Raw genomic sequence first — 20083 nt, forward strand, 5'->3', positions numbered from 1 at the left:
TTATATTGTTTCTTATATGTAATCTTGTTTAAATATTTCAAGTTTTGAGGAAAACCTGCCAAAATTATTTGTAACACATCAAAATCTATGATCTCAAATCAATTAGACATACTTCAATCGTGATTATATAAAAAACCCAAGACAAATTCTCAAACATAATTGTTCTATGATCTCATATATTACTTGAGTTCAAAGATATTTGCAAGAACTTTTACAAAAAGAGGATTTGATTACAACGTTTATTTGTAATTGACGGAAAATGTGTAAAATTAAAATAATAATTTTATTGATTTTTAATTGATCGGCGCCATCTAATCAGAGTTATATTTTATGTACTATTTAGTTAATAATATAATTACACTAGATTGGCAAAGCGTACGGCTTTAAATTGCTGATTTAATGTATATTTAGAATAGTTATAATAAATACAGTTTATAAATCCTCTCATACAAAATTACACAAAATACAAACTTTGTATGTACGCCCATAACTTTTGAACAACTTTATTAAATTGAATAATTCTGTTTTTAATATGGTCGTATCTTTCGATATAAGGTTTGTTAGAATCAACATTCCCACGGAAACGGAATCAACGGGGTAAAATTGTACTTTACCCGGACGAAGTCGGACCAGTCCTCTAGGAGACAATAATTTTGAGCATCCCTTAAAATTGAGTGTCGTTTGAGTGGTAGGCCATAAGTTTACTAATTTTTATCACTTCTCTTACAACTTAAACCACACTTTCATGTTTATCCAGGAAGAAATTAAAGCAAGGCAAGCACTTTAGTCTATACATGTACATTGGACATACAGACGTACAACTAGCGTGTTAGTGTGTTTTTATATAAAATAACTGTAAACTGTACATTTTGATAACTTGTTACATATTAGACTGTTATTGATAACTGTTATTTGTTATTGATGTATTAAAGAACAAGTTGAACAGGTGCATTATCTTTATATATATAATTCTTCTGTAAGTGTGTATGTCACTGAACTTCTCTTAAACGACTGGACCGATTTTGATGAAATTTTTTGTGTGTGTTCAAGGGGATCTGAGAATGGTTTAGATTCACAATTTTGTCCGCTGGACAATGTTTTATTATTTAATTTTTATGGCAAAACAACGTTTGCCGGATCAGCTAGTATAATGTATATAAAAGCTGGTTTTTGACATAAATTGAGATTTCTGTTTGAAATAAATATACCATACTTGTAACCGAGAATATCAAAAATCTATAATAGTTGATAAGCAATATACTATAGTGTTCATTACACTATACTACACTATAGTATTTAGACAGAAATCCTAACAGTCAAGGTTTAAAAACTAACTCTTTATTCGTTGCACGGACATACATAAAATCACACCTCCTTCCTATAGAGATAAACAGTAACCAAAGAACGCCACTTGGTACGATCCTTACAAACTTCTTTTGCTTCATTCACATCCATACATCCTTTTTATGACCCTTTACCTTTAAGTGTTATAATTACACCCAAATTAAGCACTGAAAATCAAAACGCAAAACATTTCACGACTCAAGAATCAAACCCTTGACCTCGTGATCTTCAGTTGCATACAAAACACAAAGGCATACAGACCATAACAAATAAATTATAACAACTAGAACTAATTATTCACTTGGAAATCAAACCCGATAGCCTGAAAGCGAGCTTCCAATATTTTATACCCGCTAAAAGGTGGCAACGCTATCTTGACCATTATTCAAACTGTAATAGGAAGCCTCCGGTTTTCTGTCTGATAGTAACGAAACTATAATACGTATAATATTATAAATGCAAAAGTATAGCGCCCATAGCCAGTTGCGCTCACCGGTCGGCAAACGATCTCTGGGTTAAGCAACTCTTGGCACGGTCATTTCATAGATGGGTGACCGCATAGTGGTATTTGAACTGGGCGTCTCCGCGCGTTTGTCCCGGTTGTTGTCAATTAAAATAACTTTCGTTGAGCCACGTCAAAGGACACTTTGTTTTATAATATATACTGTAAGCCCGATTCACTACTACTATCGACTACCGACAACCGGCTAGCTATCGATCAATTTTGTATGAAAATCTGATCAGCGCCTCTAATGGGCGTCGTAGGAACTGTTTTGACAGTAAGTACATTTTAAATGTCAAACTTTCGATACTCGACAGTACCGACTGTAGAGAATCGCGCTGATACTGAATTGATAACACCTTCACTAGGCTGAAGGCTGTATCTAACCTTTAACAACTTCAACACGTGTCGTTGCTCACTGAACGTTTATACAATACCTATTTCATAATATTGCATAATAGAAATTAACGACTGACATAAAAATCTCAAACGTGCTACAGTTTTTGTACGCAAATTCTTGTAACGAGTATAAAAGATTATTGGAACGAACAATTAACAATTTCACAGTATAATTTTATATGATTTTGTTCGGTACAGTGCGAAATATTTTGTACGTTTCTTTAATAGTCTTATTGCCGGAAGTTTAACTTTATTGGGGGCTGCAAAAAAGAAAAATTTGGGGATAAAAATATTGATATTTTGTTTCGGGTTATTGGTATATTATTCAGTCTGTTCGATATCCTAAGATCTTTAATTAACCCGATGCTAAATTAAATGACTATCGGTTCAGCATCAAAGTGTACAGGCAGACATACAAACTTGACAATATAGTGTAAGTATAAAAGTAAGCAGAACCTATTCCTATATTGGCGATTTATATATAAAATCACGTCTTCTTCCTATAGGGGTAGGCAGAGACCAAGGAAGGCAAGTGGCACTTGGTCAGATCCTTACAAATTTCCTTTCCTTCATTCACATCCATACATCATGTCATACATGACCACCATTTACGAATACTACGCATCTGACCTTTTTGCAAGATATCAGTGGTATGATCTGTGTATATCTTATTAAATTAAGTCTTATTATTGACTTAAAAGTAAATAAGAAAGAAAGGAAGTAAAACCAGCACACACAAGAAAAATACATAGTACAACAACAATATAAAATGGTTGAGGATGTGTCTCACGGCCGTACCAAATAGGTACCTAGATCAGCTTAATGTCAAGCACAAATAATATTATTTGGAACTAGCGTCAAGCACTAATTGGTTTCTATATCGGTGGTGTCTTAAAAAAGTAGATCATAATATCACCTCCTCTTATCGATAAGGCAAGATATTCTCCTTATTTAAAATCTCCCTAAAACCAGTCAAAATAATATGCTAATAACGAACCACATGATGTACAATTTCGTTACATTAGGCCGCGCGCGCAGGACATTCACCCCGCTGCGCTGCAAAAAGCCATGCCACTTTACAAGTCGGGACAAAGTTATACAGCGCACTGTGCAAGGTTATGTAACTGCTTGGAGAGTAGATTATTTAATAATATAGTGTAGTGTAGTTTAGTATTCTAATATCATACTTATTAGAGTTTTAACAGACTATTGAATGAAGTTTTTAATTTTATTGTTTTTTATAAAATCTCAATCACGCAACTCAATTTTTACTCGTTATACATTATACTTCATATTCATTTTCTGACTGAATCGTAATACATATGCAAAATTTTATTTATCTTTATAAAGCGTTTGTTCCCTACTATAAAACAAGACTACTAGACGTAATTTCTAAAGATTTTATTTTGGCACTTGCTTCTAAAAATGATCTTCATTGAAATCACAAGTCATACTGTAACTTATTATTATCCCTTGGCGATTTTTTTTTACAGTTTATGTAAAACTATACCTAAGACAACATTTAAATAAACTTTTCACAATACTAACAAATCTCTTCACTGCACCCACAACATATAAAACTTTACTTTATCCAACATTTTAAAACTCTTCACTGCACCCACATCTCGGCCCGCAGTGTAATCACCTCGTTATAAATCCTCGAGCATCAAGTTTGAGTCATATAACGGTGTGGACCAGTCCGCACTTTAATAGCACGTGCTGCTACAATGTACGGCCCTTGTGGACAGGGATGAAGGGTGGGACATCTAAATATCTAAATAAATTAAAATGAATCATAGAAATGTATGTGCGCGCATAACTTTAAAACAACTACACTAAATTGGACAATTTAGTGCAGTTGTTTCACTATCACAATAAGAAAATTGGTACAAGGTTGGTACGGGAACAACGGGATCCAAGATCCCACGGGAACGGGATCAACATACTATATACCCGGACAAAGTCGGGCTGGTCCGCTAGTATACATATATAACTCTAAGGCGACTGACTGACATACCCTCGGTTTCTGAGTACATTTAGCGGTAGTTTATCTATTCAATAGCGTTTTTTTTTGTATGAGTTTTGTCGCTATTGAATAGATAAACTAGAGTTAAATGTACCTCAGAAACCGGGGGTGACTGACATAGTGATCAGCTATCAACGCACAGCCCAAACCACTAGACGGATCGGGCTGAAATTTAAGAAAGGAAGCTAAGATTTTTGATCAATTCTACCTGCAAGGGAATAAAATAGGGGATGAAATTTTGTATGAAAATTCTGTCCTAGGTTACAAACCACGCGAACGAAGTCACGGGCAAAAGCTAGTTCTTTGGATGGGTGACCATCTTATAAATTCGGAAGGCACGTTAAATTGTGGGGCCCGGCTGTCATTTTCAAAGATCTTTGACTGTCGTAAACATTAGTCAGAAGCTTGAAAGTCTGCAGTGGGACAGTAATGGAGTAATAAAAACTGGGTTGTGGTAGTCCGCTAGCTTCCAAAATCACAAAACAAAGAAATTAAAAGTTAAACTAGAACAAAAATAAGAGTAGCATAGAAAATATCCATTAATTTACGCCTTGAGCATCTAGATCAGACATTCGAAAATATGAAACTAAATTAAAATACTTCATCATATATATCTCTTACTTTTCTCATCTAGACGATAAATTACTTATATTGTCTTAACTTTAAAATATTTTCCTCAGCTATATTTACTGAGGACTTAAAGGTATGCAAAGTTCCCAAACCGCAATTGACCAGCGTGGTGGACTCGAGACCTAACCATGCCCAGCAGTGGGACATTAATGAGTTAAATTTATTTTGATTTCTACTAGCTATCAATCAATTTTCAATGAAAATCTGATCAGCTCATCTAGCGAGAGCCGTAGAAATTATTTAAGTATACTTTAACTATCAAAATCTTGATATTCGTTTAGTATCGGCTGTAGAGAATCGCACTACTGGTGGAAAACTTCACTAAAGCTTTAACCAAATTCCTCCTTCAAAATGCATTAACTCGTAAAATAGTTTTATATCTTTAACGGTACAATATCAAAGTGAATAGCACTGAGTTTTACATAGTGTTACTATGTTATATTGCAGTGAAGTTTAGTGTTATAGTCCAACAACTTAGTAAAGAGTCTTACGTAAGATTTGCGGGTGGTACTGGAATATAACATTCTGAATTTAAAACGTCAGTATGCAGCTGTCGATAGCTAGTTCAAAACAGCTTCTTTATTTTGAAAATCAACAGAATTATTAATTGTATTTCAAATATATCGTACATGCAAATACTATAGATGACCAACTTAAAGCTATAGAGAGGCGATAAGGAGAGATAACAATTAAAAATGACTTATAGTTGTATGATTACAATAGTATTATTATATTGCTTGTCAGTTTATTGTGAATATTTTATGAAAGACATCAATAAAAAAAACATTTCTCAGCTCTGAATTTGATAAAGAAAGAACCCAATGCCAAAAGCCTATTGCCATATACGCCCCCTATTTCATGGAACTAATATTGTGTCAGGCGAAACGTGGGTAAATTTCATACATATGTATGGATGTGTGTATGTATGTATTTATGTAAGTATAAATATCCTTCAACTTAAACATAATATATAGTGGCACTACGCAATAATTTACGTTAAAATATGTTTACGAGTTTAAAGTAATTATTATGATGTATCGCACAAACTTAAAGCTTTGAAATATTACATGAAGCAGTTATGTACCGGATAACTGTACAGTTAGCAGCAAAATTTATAGTCACTTTTGCGAACAGTACACAATTTTCAAAATTAAAATTCCAAATTTTGGATTTTTTAATTTTGAAAATTATTATTGATTTTATGAAAGCTTCTACTTCTGTATTTCGAATAATTGAAGTACAATAGTTTTACCCTACCTGAGATTCGACTACAAAACCTTTACTTTAGAGTCACAGCAATATAATAATATAATTATATTATTAATAGCAATACCTATTTTTGTGAAGAAAGAGCTAAAATTTAACACTAAAACATAGGTACTTATTTATATGTCACCGCCATCTACTGGGTTTAATTCTTAATCAATGCGTTTTCTGATCCATTTTCATTGTCATTGATTGGGACCAGTTGTCATGCATACACGTAATTCAATTAATTTCAATTCTCTATTTTCATTAATTTTCATATTCAATTATAGAAAAGTCACATAAAAATCTTATTTAAAATTCAAAATACATAAATAAAATCTATGTAAAGACGCTTCTCAGCGGAAACATAGAGAACTAGAATAACCAGTGGTAATTAACATTGCCGATAACAGATGTCGCTAGTGTAACGGTAATACGCCTATGATGGGGACTTCCTGCAGAAATAAAATATGTCCCTTTTCAAGGCAAGCGGTGAAGGTACTATGATTTTTAAAACTAGTTTTGCAAATGAGAATATTTATGTATAGAGTTTTGCATGATTTTGTTTGGTTTTCTTAACTAACTTAAGCTCAAAGATCCGCTTGATTTGATTTTTGATTAAAATTAACCAACGTCAATCCCCTGGACTAGTTTCAACAATTTTCAGGTAATAAAAACACACACATTTACATTTAAAATATTGATAAAATAAGGATGCCAAAGTCTGTGGTACAGTACAATGAAAGATACTGTTCCATAGTTGTCGTGGATTTGAATCTCGGGTCTTTGTTCCTAAGGTTTTCTGTCTTGTGATTCCTTCAGTCACCTGTACTATCACTGGTCGCGACAAAAAACAATTTGCTTGTTTCTAATGACTGTGGTTTCAATTATTTTGCTAAAGTAGGAGTTTCTTGCCAGGTCTTCTCGTTTGGCCTGCATTCCGAACTGCCAGTGAATTTTTATATTTAACTCTTTATTATATTTAATAACAAAAGTGTCAGCATTTTACCTGAATGAATGAAACTACAAATGTGAAAACAGAAAATAATACACTTTTTAACACCCAATTTCAATAAATGTATGAAAACATTGAATCAAACAATAATCCAATACATTCTCATTCAATATAAAAACGTATAATTCATCTCACCGTGAATTTTTTCGTTAGCCAAGCGGAGCACATCGAAAACATTCATTCGAACTAACAAAAATAAACCAACAATACGCCATATAATTTTGAACCGTAAATCTATAAAGATAAGGTCGCTTGAACTGCAAAATTAACTTTGTGAAAAACCCCGATATAATTTCTCAATTAAATTAGTTTTTGTATGTAAAAAGTAGTTCGATTTTGAACTTTATTTCTATAGGGATAAGAGTGTGTATTTAAAATTTCGATGGTAAATATAACTTGGTATAAAAACAATGAGATTCGCTTGCGTTAAGTTCACAAAGACCTACTTAAAACTTAATATCTTATTAATTAAACTTTATTTTGTATCAATTGTTGTTCCGTAAAGGTATTTCAAGCCTATTTATATAAATAGAATAAACTGTACTTAGAGAAATAGAAAGACAGTTTCAATAACAAAAGAAGTATATATTTAGACTGAGTCGCTCATAGCTATAGTCCGACAACTTTGTAAAGAGCCTTTGCGTGAAATATTTATCTACATTACAGTTAATGATTTTATATATTTTCAAAATAGGATTGCTTTATCTAACCGGCCGTCCACTATATAAGTCTATGGGACACTGATGTTTGAAATTTTGAATTTTGATTACCTGTGCAATCCGCGAACCCTGCATACGAGGCTCTGTATTCAGTGGTTGGACTATAGTTGCATTCGTCGCTAAAACAATCAGTGGGTTAAGCAACCTTAGCGCGGACGTTCTATAGGTGGGTGACCGCTTAGTAAGCTTACTGTTAAGAAACAGTTACAAATATTAAAGCCCAGGGGACTGGATTAATTAGTAGTTATCTTATTAACTGAATCAGTCCCCTAATTAAATAATGACCAATAAATACTAGAAAATTTTTACAACTTCAATTATGGTATAACATGTGAAATCTTACATTCAGTTCCCAGCTTGAAATTAATTAATATTTAAGATTTCCTGCCGTATTAACTACAACATTAATAACTTTCAGCAAGGGATGTATCTAATAAAGTTTAATTTATTAAAATATTACAGGTTCGATTTCCATTAAATGTCACCCGTGTATAAGCCCGTTTTCTTATACATAAGTACTGGTTAGGTGCAATAAAATTATAATTGGTCGTTTTATTAATGAACTGTCATGTCATTAATTAGATTTATTCGCCACTTATAGTTGCATACATCCCTATATTAAGTTTAACTGACTTAAAAAAATTAGGTTCTCAATAAAATTTCTTTGCTTTATGCCTGTTGTCTATAATCTTAAATTTGATTCCCACACGAAACGAATATTTGTTTGTCACTTGTGTGTTGTTTATAAGTTTGTAGTCACTACTCTGCTCCCATGCTTAGTGTCTTAGGTTCAAATCCCAGACAAAACGTATATATTTTGTTGTTCGCTCGACTTATAGTTATCGAGTTCTATTCACGTTTTGCATATTTGTAAAAGTCTCACTTCAGGACCTCACGGTTTCTCATGGGAGTATTGGTTTGAAATCCCCGTTGAAACAAATAAATATCATTGAACAACGCACAAACGATCATGTGATTCCAAACTAAGCAGAGCTTGTACTATGGCAACCAAATTTCTGATAAACATCCTTCTAAAACATACTTATATAGATAAATCAACAACCAGGCTCAGAACAAATACTCGTGCTTAACACACAAATATTTGTCCTGGTGGGATTCGAACCCACCACTCATGGTTCTATGATTTTTCCGGCGAGGTGACCAATATTTGAACCATGGAAAGGATCTGGTTGAATTAAACTTTACATCCATCTATATAAATAAAAGTCGTCACAAACATAATTCCTAGCACGTTATCAAAGAAACAACAAACCCGTTAGCCCATCAATATTCCCATCATAATACTCTTATAATTATCAAGGGACATAAGTACCGTGCCAAATTAGGTATGGACAGAGCCAGTTTTAAAACAGCATGGGAAACTTGTTGCAGCGGCCTGTCAGAAGGTTTGCGGGGAATGGGGCCTTGAAAATAGCGGGTTTGTACAGTGAGAAGGCTGTGAACTTGAAAATGTGAACTTGAATTTTGGATTGAATACTTTCGTAGTACTTTTGAGTTAAACTTTATTGTCTTGTTATGCCTTTGTGAAAGATAAATACATGTTTTTATTTACGAAAAAAAGTAACTTGCCGTTTACCTGTTTTAGCAAATAAGTGTCTGTAACAATTTGGAACAATAATTATTGCATGCATGTATGATCGTCTTTGGCATCGATAAAAATGTACACTTTTTTTTAAACTCATTACTATCCCACCACTGGGCAAGGGTCTCCTACCGGACGAGGGAGGGGTAAGGCCGTCAGTCCACACTTTGACAATTTTTAGGCATGTAATATTCATATTTTATTCATCTGTAAATCGATTTATAGTGTGGCCATAATCAAAACCTCTTTTTAGAAGGATTAATCCACGGTAAAAGTAAAAAAAATATTAAAATCACACTCGCTCCCTTCATAGCCGTGTACCCCGCTCCTTATTTGTCTACAACCGATCGAGTACTGTTAGACGCAATATTATCTAGCTGCTCACAATAGGTCTAATCGTGCCATACAGTCGTGAGCGGACGGAACAAAACTTTATACATTTTTGTCCAAATCGTGATCATGTGATAATCATATTTTTGTTGATATTTTTTCCGGATGATGAGCTTTTAAATTTTGAAATGATTTGTTGGTTTTGTCGTTTTGATTGCTAGTGTGATTGGGTTTTTTTTGTCGAAACTAAATACTCAGCGTCACGCGTAAGAGAGAAATGTGGTTTTCTTTGAAGTGTAGGTAAATGAGAAATTCTCCCATTATCGAAGTTTTATTTTATGTGTATTTAGTTAAAGATAAACCTTATAATATTAGACACCTGCTATAGAATATGAAAACATAATGACTAAACTCAGGAATGAATCCCAGACGATATGAAATAAAATAATCAAATGTTTAGAATCCTAGATAGACTAGTCGAATCCTATCGCCAGCTGCCAATGCTAAAATTAGCTAATATGCGGTCTCCCAAAACCATAGCTAAAAGGTCATACACATTATTTTTTTACACACAATCGTATCAGCGTGTCTGCTAATACCCTATTCATACAGGATGTCCCAAAACACAATAACCAAAAACTGCTTACAGTTTGACCAAATTTCTAGGTTTCTCTTAAATACCAACAATTTTCAAACTGCATAGGATATATTTTTTCTGATTTTTCTCATTATGTTTACAATCAATCCTGTTTCCCCGTTTCGGCTCGACATTGAGTTCTGGAACACCCTGTATAAGGTACAAGCGTGATGTTACTTAACAATGCGAAATGTATTTTCCAATGTTTTTTCTACCATTATCATGATTGCGTTGATCTGATAACTAGTAACGACTGTAACGAACTGAGTTCGAAACTTTTTTAATTTTCTACTTTTTATCTTTCATCTTAATGTTTTGAAAAGTCATCGTCTGAACACTGCGATTATTGACTAGATATTTATAGGTACGGTGTTTTTTATATGCAATTTTAGACTGTCCAATAAAAGTGTATTTAATTCACTGAGTTTTCTGCCAAATCTGTTTTATTGCTTACTGGGATGCGCTGTGAAGTGCGTGATTTCCTAATTATGATATAGAATACATTTCAGTTCTTTTATTGCCAAAAACTAAGAAAAAATTCTACGGATGTTTATAAAACCCATCTTAAACGCGTCAGGTTTTGAACGAAAAAAAATTGTATTGAATAAGTCTATTCGTTTACGAGTTAGGATGCTGTAAACAGACATATAGATATTGTAAGCCAAAACTGTAATGGAAGATCTAGGCAGTTTAAACAACTTTGACACTGTTGATTATGATATCCTTCTGGCCGATTCGGCTAAGGCGGCCAGTTTCATTGAAACCAGACAACTGTGCAAGACTTTGTTTATAGTATCCAAGTGTGTGCACAATACACAGGTATACACTCTATTTTTCAAGTCCCATAGCCCGTTGGGACGGCTAAACCGACACGACCAGTGAGAGGTCAGGCGCAGGACCGACGGCTTTACGTGCTTTATAAAGCACGGCGGTCTACAACGTCAACTTCCTAATTCCGGGCAATATCTGAGACAATCTGAACAGACAAACTCACAAAAGACTTTTTGGTGCGACCCAGAATTCGAACCAAAGACCTCTGCGCGGCAGTCGCATACACTACCGAACACGTTTGACATATCAAATAAGATTTGAAAATTCTTCAATCAAGTTTTACCGTTAATACAAGCTTTTTTTCAAACCATCGTTTAAAAGATATTAATACAATCTCGTAGAGTTTTGCTATATTTTTAATTGGATGTCAATCAAATGGCATTTCGTTTGATAAAAAATAATAATCACTTAATATTATGAGTCGGTGATTTTGTATGTGTCAATCTCGGGACCGGCTAAACCAAATTTTATAAAAAATAATGCAAGTGAGAAACAGCTTAAAGGATTCTAATTAGTTTTTTGATAATCTATTTCTTTTACCGTATTGGTATCCTCGACATATATTTTAATACTAGATAGAAATGTCTTTAACGGTCTCCATTCAATTGCTTCAAAAATAATTAAATTGTTTTGCTGTAAAAGTTGTTCAGACAGACCACTTTCGTTTATAATATTAGTATGTTATATTTTTGGACTGCTCACACATCATCTGATTCCAAACTATTAACTAAGCAGAGCATGTACTATGGTAACCAGGCGACTGATAAATACATTCTTATATAGATAAATTAACAACCAGGCCCTGAAACAAAAACTCGTGCTCATCACAGAAACAATTATTTACATACAAAACTCGAAATTGACTGTGGAAATATTTTTATTGCAACTATTACTTGTTTTAACACATCTAAAACCACAATAACAGTCAATCAGTAGCAAGTTTTACATTAAAGATTTGTGAAACTGTTTAATCATATGTCAAAGGATTGCTGATTATGATTAAAAATAATAATTAATAATACTAGTAGCGGAAACCCGCGTCTATGATAATAATAATTTATAACTGTATTGATAGAAGCATTAGTTATTGATTGATGTTTACTAAATTGGATATTTTGTGATTGATTATGATGAAAGGACGTTAGACGTGAGGTCCTGAGTTCGATTTTCATGATTTTTTTTTTACATTTGTCAGACTGCTAACTCTTGTAGACCCAGGTTCAATTCCCAGATCGAACAAAATTATATCGGTCTTTTTATAAATTACTCGCATATTAGTTTGCCGGTGCCCGGTTAATGCCAATAGTCTAGCCGTAAGAAATACCCCCGCTTTTCGCCATTAACAATGTTATTCCCATGCAATACTATGCCATATATTGGGCATTTTACAAAACTCCAGGCTACTATTAAGAAATCTATACTAATATTATAAAGCTGAAGAGTTTGTTTGTTTGTTTGTTTGAACGCGCTTATCTCAGGAACTACTAGTCCGATTTGAAAAATTATTTCAGTGTTAGATAGCCCATTTATCTAGGAAGGCTATAGGCTATATATTATCACGCTACGACCAATAGGAGCAGAGAAGCAGTAAAAAATACTACAAAAACGGGGAAAATTTACCGGGTGACGCAAGCGAATTTGCATTTCAATATAAATTACAAAATACCAGCTTTTTACCCGATTCAGCAATCCAGCAACACCACAAGACCTCATGATCAGCAGTCGGATACGCAACCGAATAGTTTAAAAAAAACTTTCTTAAAACAAAAGTTCACAACTGCACATGTTAATTATCTATACTAATATTATAAAGCTGAAGAGTTTGTTTGTTTGTTTGAACGCGCTAATCTCAGGAACTACTGGTCCGATTTGAAAAATTCATTCAGTGTTAGATAGCCCATTTATCGAGAAAGGCTATAAGCTATATATTATCACGCTACGACCAATAAGAGCAGAGTAGCAGTAAAAAATGCTACAAAAACGGGGAAAATTTGCCGGGTGACGCAAGCGAAGTTGCATTTCAATATAAATTAGAAAAGACCAGCACTTTACACGATCCAGGAATCCAGCAACACCTCCACAAGACCTCATGATCAGCAGTCGGATACACTACCGAAACAGGTAAAAAAAAACTTTCTTAAAACAAAAAGTTCCCAACACAAGCACATGTTAATTAAAGCATAACGCACAGCGCACACGTTCAAGTTTAAGGTCAACGCACACCGACAATGGTTGATGTAACGTTACGCGCCGCCGCATACAGATGCGTTAGGTAATGCGGTTTACGATAACACGAGGATTTTTGTGTTTGGGAATAGATTTAATGCATTTTTTTAAAGTACATAATACAAAATCTATACTAATATAATAAAGCTGAAGAGTTTGTTTGTTTGTTTGAACGCGCTTATCTCAGGAACTACTGATCCGATTTGAAACATTCTTTCAGTGTTAGATAGCCCATTTATCGAGGAAGGCTATAGGTTATATATCATCACGCTACGACCAAAAGGAGCAGAGTACCAGTAAAAAATGTTACAAAAACGAGGAAAATTATGACCCATTCTCTCTTATGTGACGCAAGCAAAGTTGCGCGGGTTAGCTGTATAATATAAATTAGGTCAAAAAATTATTGGAATGTAATAGTAGTATGACAAACTATACATAATTTATAGCAATGCATACAGTAAATTAATCTTTAACCTGTTATTGTCCCACTGCTGGGCACAAAAAACAGTGGAATTTGTCCGATATAATCAAATTACAATTATTTATTTTTAATTCCACATATATATTTTTTAAAGAACTACACTTTCCTGTTGTTCAGCCAAGTTTAACTGTTATACATACATATGTAACCACAAAGAAGCCCTTATATATTATACTCATTTGTAGCAAGTTCAATATCGATTCTTCACGTTACACTGTGCGTGAATACATAGCTCTACAGGAAGTTCTAATGTGTACTAACCTTTATGTATCACACTTTCATCTTAAACTTTTAAAACAATTGTTGGTTTGAACGCTATTAGGTCAAGAAACCACAGGTGTATATAAATTGTATTTATCGATAATAGTATTGGTTGAGCAATCTTTATTGCGGTTTGTAAATAGATGGGTGACCGTTTTGTGGTGTTTACACGAACATTCTCGGTGTTACAATGAAATAAAATAGTAAGCTGATTAGGGAAAGATTGATTTTATTGACTCTAAGTTCTGTCACAAAGTTGTCATTTAATTTTTACTTAGATTTATCTTTTCCTTTTCTTTCTTTCCTTTCGTCAATAAATACCGTTAATAATGTTTTACTGTTCGTTACCCGCCTTTAAATGAGCAGAGTCTATGTTTAATAGAAGTTAATTTCCTCAACAGAACTGTTGTTGTAAAAATCATAAAGTAATATTTTCTTTTCTCTCTTTCCCAGATGTGACTAACCCCGACATGGCAGCCACGGACGGCCAAGTAGTCGTCGCAGCCTCTCGCTGGTCAGACGAGGGCAGCTACCTTCGGGAGTTCGCAGCCAAGAACCGCTTGCCAAGCGTCGCCAAGATCATCAAAGGACAATATGGAGGACTTGGTGTACCAACACTACCAAGCCCTGGACTACAAAGTACAGCACTACTCGTATCTGCGGGAAAGAGAAAGAAAATCATCGCTCAAGCAATTAAACTCAAAGAGGGAAGACGCATGGTCAGTGTAGGACCTAGAATAGCGATCCCTGATAACTATAAAGGTTACTTTGAACTGCTGAGTGAGGAGGGAAGGGCTGTCAGATGTATTGAGTCAGTATCAGAACTTGCTCGACGGAAACTTGACGATGGATGCCTTGTAAGAGAGCCTATCAGAGTCATCTGCGCTAAAACAGACTTAGACGGTAACATCACAGCCGATGGAGCAAGAAACTTACCGGCTGGTGAAGTAATTATGCCTAGAGGCGAGACTTTCTTAGGTAAAAATAAATATCTAAAATGTACGGACAGCAAAGGCGATATGATTCTTCTAAGTTTAGATCAAAGGGGCAAGTTTTCTGCTGTGGCTAAAGAAGAAAATATCAGTGGTGTTCACACAGCAAAGACTTTGCTAACAAAACGTTTGCCGATAACAGTCAGATTGGTACATGGAACGCCACCTAGAGGCCTTAAAAGTGCGAGTCATTTTGTACCAGAGCTGAGACTACTGTCAATGTTTGAAGAAGACCACGTCTTCGCTCTCCCACTCCCGAAAGAAGGTAACGCCCTCGTAGCCTTACCCCTCGCGGCCCCTCTCAAAATGCAAAGATGCAAAAATGAGGAGCAAATCAAAAATTTCATGGAGTTCTCTAGATTAGTGGAAAAGTGCAATCGTTTGTTAGTCGAAGTAGTTGATAGGATACATGTACTGGATGGAAAGTTGGGTGATCCGAAGAGACTTTTGAATGGCCCATTACACGCACCACCGTTAGTCAAAACAGGTTATTTTCTTCGACGAAGCGCGTCGTCTGATACTGCGAATCAACACAAGCATTTGTCTCGTCACAACCACATCTACAGTAGTCACCGAGATGAGAACAGTATTCCTGATGAATATGATGAGATAGACCAAATTTACGACTACGTGCGAGGGTTTGCTCCTCTACCTAAAAACATTAAAGCTTCATATTCTAATGAGCCTACTCCAAGACATGAATCGGCGCCATCGTCTCCCGCAGCGACGCCTATCCACATGCCTTTAATAACAGAAATCAAGCCGGAACCACCGCCCATTGAGACCATCCCAACAAAGAAGCCGCTGAATATACAAAAAGCGGAAAAACGGACCAGAAAAGCAACCATTCCTGTTAAAGAAACTCCAGTAACAGTTTACAAAGAAAAGTGCTCAATAGCGCCAGCGCCGAATCTTCCTAAATTGTACATTAAAAATAGTGTGAACAACAACAAGAATAGAATGGTGTTCCGTCAGAAAAGCACGTCGCCTACTAAAGAGGCCCCTAGTCCAGTAGCTAGTCCATTAAGACCGATTAAAGGAGACTCCCCAATCTTCAATATAAGATATAAAAGTCTGTCAAATATTCATCAAGCTATGGAACTTGATGGGACTTTGGACTCCAGTCATTCAGGTGGAAGAACGTCTGGTGATTCAGGCAATGGACCTAAATTGCCTGAGAAAAGGTCTCGAAAGCTAAGCCGGCCTAAGTCCCTGACGAACCTGGTTTGGGAGCTGAAAGGATGTCCAGATCCAGACAAACCAAAATCTAGAGTTAAAAATGAAAGCTACAAGAAGATTGGTAACAAATTGTCTTTGGGAGCTCAGAAGAGGGTGCCGACCTTGTATCTTTAATTATGGTAAGTTTTGATCATTTTTTATCATTTTCGTTGCTCTACCTTCTAAACTATTAGTCAGACACGTCTATGCTACGCGTCTATAATAGAATCATACTAATATTATTAAAACGATAGTCTGTTAGTTAAGCTAAACTGCAAAACTGCCGAACCGATTCTCTAAATTTAGTATGGCGACTATCTTCATAAAGACCCGGGTTCAAACATAAGACATACATATTTTACCTAAGTAGCTGAATGAGAGAATAATTTTTTTTTACCAGCGACCCGAAACGAAACATAATTAAGCCGCATTTTTACGTAAGTAAATGAATAAAATAATGAACATTTTTTAGTTAGCAAATCCACAACGGATAGCTATTCTTGTATATCTAACTAGCTGACCCGTGCGGCTCCGCTCGCGTGAATTTCGTACTGTTGCTTATTCGTTTGAGCACGCGAATTGCGAAGCACTCGATACACATAAAAATGCTAACAACTCTTTTGTCATCTAATGGTTATATACGAAAGGGACCCGAAGGGCACACAATGTGACACAGGCTCAGGCAGGCCTGATTTCCTGTGGTTACCTTCTTTTCCGCTCTCGTCTGTATCCGTACCAGTTTACAGTGTAAAATATAATACCTTATTATAGACTGACCATTGCTTACCCGTCTGGCAGTGTTGGGCAAAATTTAGTTTGATTGATGATTGATGATTAAGATTAAATTATTTAGTCATGACTAATGAATAATGACTAAAAAAATTCAATCATGAGTCGTGATTGATGATTAATTAGTGTTAGTGTTAGTTATTCAATCATGACTAAAATTTTAATGACTAAAAATAATAGTTAAATAAAACTAAGCTTTTCAAGTCTACGTTCCATGACTGTTGATTTGTTAATCACAGGTTTTTAATTAAAGCTAGTTTTACAACAGAATCAGTTAATTTTTTTTTTAATTTACACAGGTACACATTTGCAAAAATAAGTTCGGGCTAATTTAGTTTAAAATAATTTAAATTGCTTTTTAAAACTACGCGTTTTGAAAATCAAATTTTATAAATAATGGAATTATCTTCTTTCAGTCCACTTAATGTGGTGATCAGTTATAGTTTTATAGATGTGTTCAATTAAACTAAAATTATGTCACCTGAATTATTTTTTTTAGTTTAATCATCATACAAAAATACAATAAATTAGTCATCAGTCATTTAATCATTAAATGATTGATGACTAATTTATTTAATCATGATTATGATTATTATTTTTACTCATGATTAATTCAATCATGACTAAATAATTCATGACTAAATTAGTCATGACTAATCAATTGATTGAAAAAATTAGTTGATTGACCCAACACTGCCGTCTGGATTCAGAATATTATAATAGGTACAGACAGACCTATCTGCGCCGGAGCTCTTCACACGCGTAATAATGTTTACTTGCGATGATACGTCCGAAACCGCGTAACCCGTAATTATTTTTTATATATCATCCGTTGTTTATTTTTTAAAACTTACCACGTAGTCTGTTTCATAGCTATACAATTTATTTCCTTAATGCAACCAATTAATTTGGTTATGTGTTTCGAACAACAACGCCATCTGTTAGTTACGGCGAACAACAAACGAAATTACTCGGTTGCCATCTAGGATATCCCGACCGCACCGGACCCACGTAAACCAACATTTTTGTGTAATATATCATACAACATTTATGTTTAAAAATCTTATAAATGTATAGCATGTTTCAAAGGTATTTTTTTACAATAAAGCCATCAAAACAAATTAATTAGAAAAAACATGCTTTGTTGCGAGCTATAACGCCATCTATTGGTTGGTGCGAACAACAGGTATCGATACGGCAGGCGCCGCGTTAACTTTATTCGAATGTTGTGAAATGGATTGTAACGCCATCTATGGTCTCTATAGGGAAACGCAGGTTCAAACGATTTCTACGTATATTTTTCAATTTTCTAATTTTTTTTTAAATTTTATGCTATAAAAAGTATCCTAGGAACTGCTCCACTACTTAATCTATGCATATACCAAATTTCAGTGCATTCTATCCGGTAGTTTTTACGTGATAGCGTCACATACAGACGGAGGACAGACAGACAGACAGACAGAAAAGAAAATTATAAATTGCAGATTCGGTATCAGTATCCGTTACTAAACATCCCCCATTGGTTTTTTTTAAAATATATTCAATGTACAGAATTGACCTCTCTACAGATTTATTATAAGTATAGATATAGATAACTAGCTGACCCGCGCAACTTCGCTTGTGTCACATAAGAGAATCATATTTTTTCCCGTTTTTGTAACATTTTTCACTGGTACTCTGCCCCTATTGGTCGTAGCGTGATGATATATAGCCTATAGCCTTCCTCGATAAATGGGCTATCTAACACTGAAAGAATTTTTCAAATCGGACCAGTAGTTCCCGAGATTAGCGCGTTCAAACAAACAAACAAACAATCAAACAAACAAACTCTTCAGCTTTATAATATTAGTATAGATAAAGTCGTTTGATTTCCTCTTTTGGCTGTTATAGATGTAATTCACATTATTTTCCCCGCAATCGATTTCAAAATGTTCAAACAGCACCGTACAGATATCTCTCTACGACGCAGAACAATAATAGCTTTTAAAACCTATCAATATTATAGTAGCTAAGACTGCCATTTGCACCACAGGTCCATTGAAACATAGAATTTGAATCTTAAATTGCAAATGGCTGGATGCATTATGTCGCAAGCTATCGTGATATGTCAGCGATGAGTTTCCTATAAACAGTTAGAGGAAAACCTTTGATGTTACGCGAATTACGAAATATATTTGTAATTAAATAATGTAGTAAAATGTTTTGATAGTGATTTATTGCTTTGGTAGGAAGGAGCTTGTGGCTAAGTAACAACAGCCGTAGATCGATCTATGAGGTTAAGCTACACTTGCCGAAGTTAGTCAGTGGATGGGTGACCATATAATACAGACCGATTTCCCCCGTGTCCTTCTCAATAGTCATGTTAAATTGATGGAAAATGATCTTTTCATTCTACTGGCCCCGTTTTGGGGCTAATATTGTTAATAGCGAAATGTGGCTGTATTTCATACACCTCTACCCATACCTTCGGGTATAACAGTCGTGATCTTATGAATGTATGTTTGTACGTAACAGTCCACACTTGACCACTTCTAAAAGTTTTTTGAGTTTTCATCGAAATGATATTATAAAATGATTAAGTAATCAATAAAACATTAATAACATCATTATTATACTCGAAGCATCAAAAATTCGATTGTCAATGAAAAATTTGCATACGAATACAATTAATTGATTGTTAACGGTGAAATAAAATCGATTTTTCTTATAATCGATATAAAAATAAATTGGAATACGAATTGTAGATGTTTTTATCAAATTTTAGGTTGTAAAAAGGTCATATAAAATAGCTATCTCGTTTTTTAAATGAAGTTTTTTTTCTATTTTTAGATC

The 20083-nt window shown here is 34.5% G+C and overlaps 1 protein-coding gene across 1 annotated transcript in view; it reads left to right on the forward strand.

Annotated features, from left to right (window-relative positions):
* The window catches only part of sano (CABIT domain-containing protein serrano), a 144239-nt gene that overhangs the window by 114298 nt on the left and 9858 nt on the right, over positions 1-20083 (forward strand). Inside the window, exon 5 of the mRNA XM_076129900.1 lies at positions 14706-16602. Coding sequence (XP_075986015.1) covers positions 14723-16597 — 1875 coding nt within the window. The 5' untranslated portion in view covers positions 14706-14722 and the 3' untranslated portion in view covers positions 16598-16602. The remainder of the gene's footprint in view (positions 1-14705; positions 16603-20083) is intronic.

The sequence above is a fragment of the Anticarsia gemmatalis genome, chromosome 23 (genome assembly GCF_050436995.1).
Source record: "Anticarsia gemmatalis isolate Benzon Research Colony breed Stoneville strain chromosome 23, ilAntGemm2 primary, whole genome shotgun sequence".
Lineage (NCBI taxonomy): Eukaryota > Metazoa > Arthropoda > Insecta > Lepidoptera > Erebidae > Anticarsia > Anticarsia gemmatalis.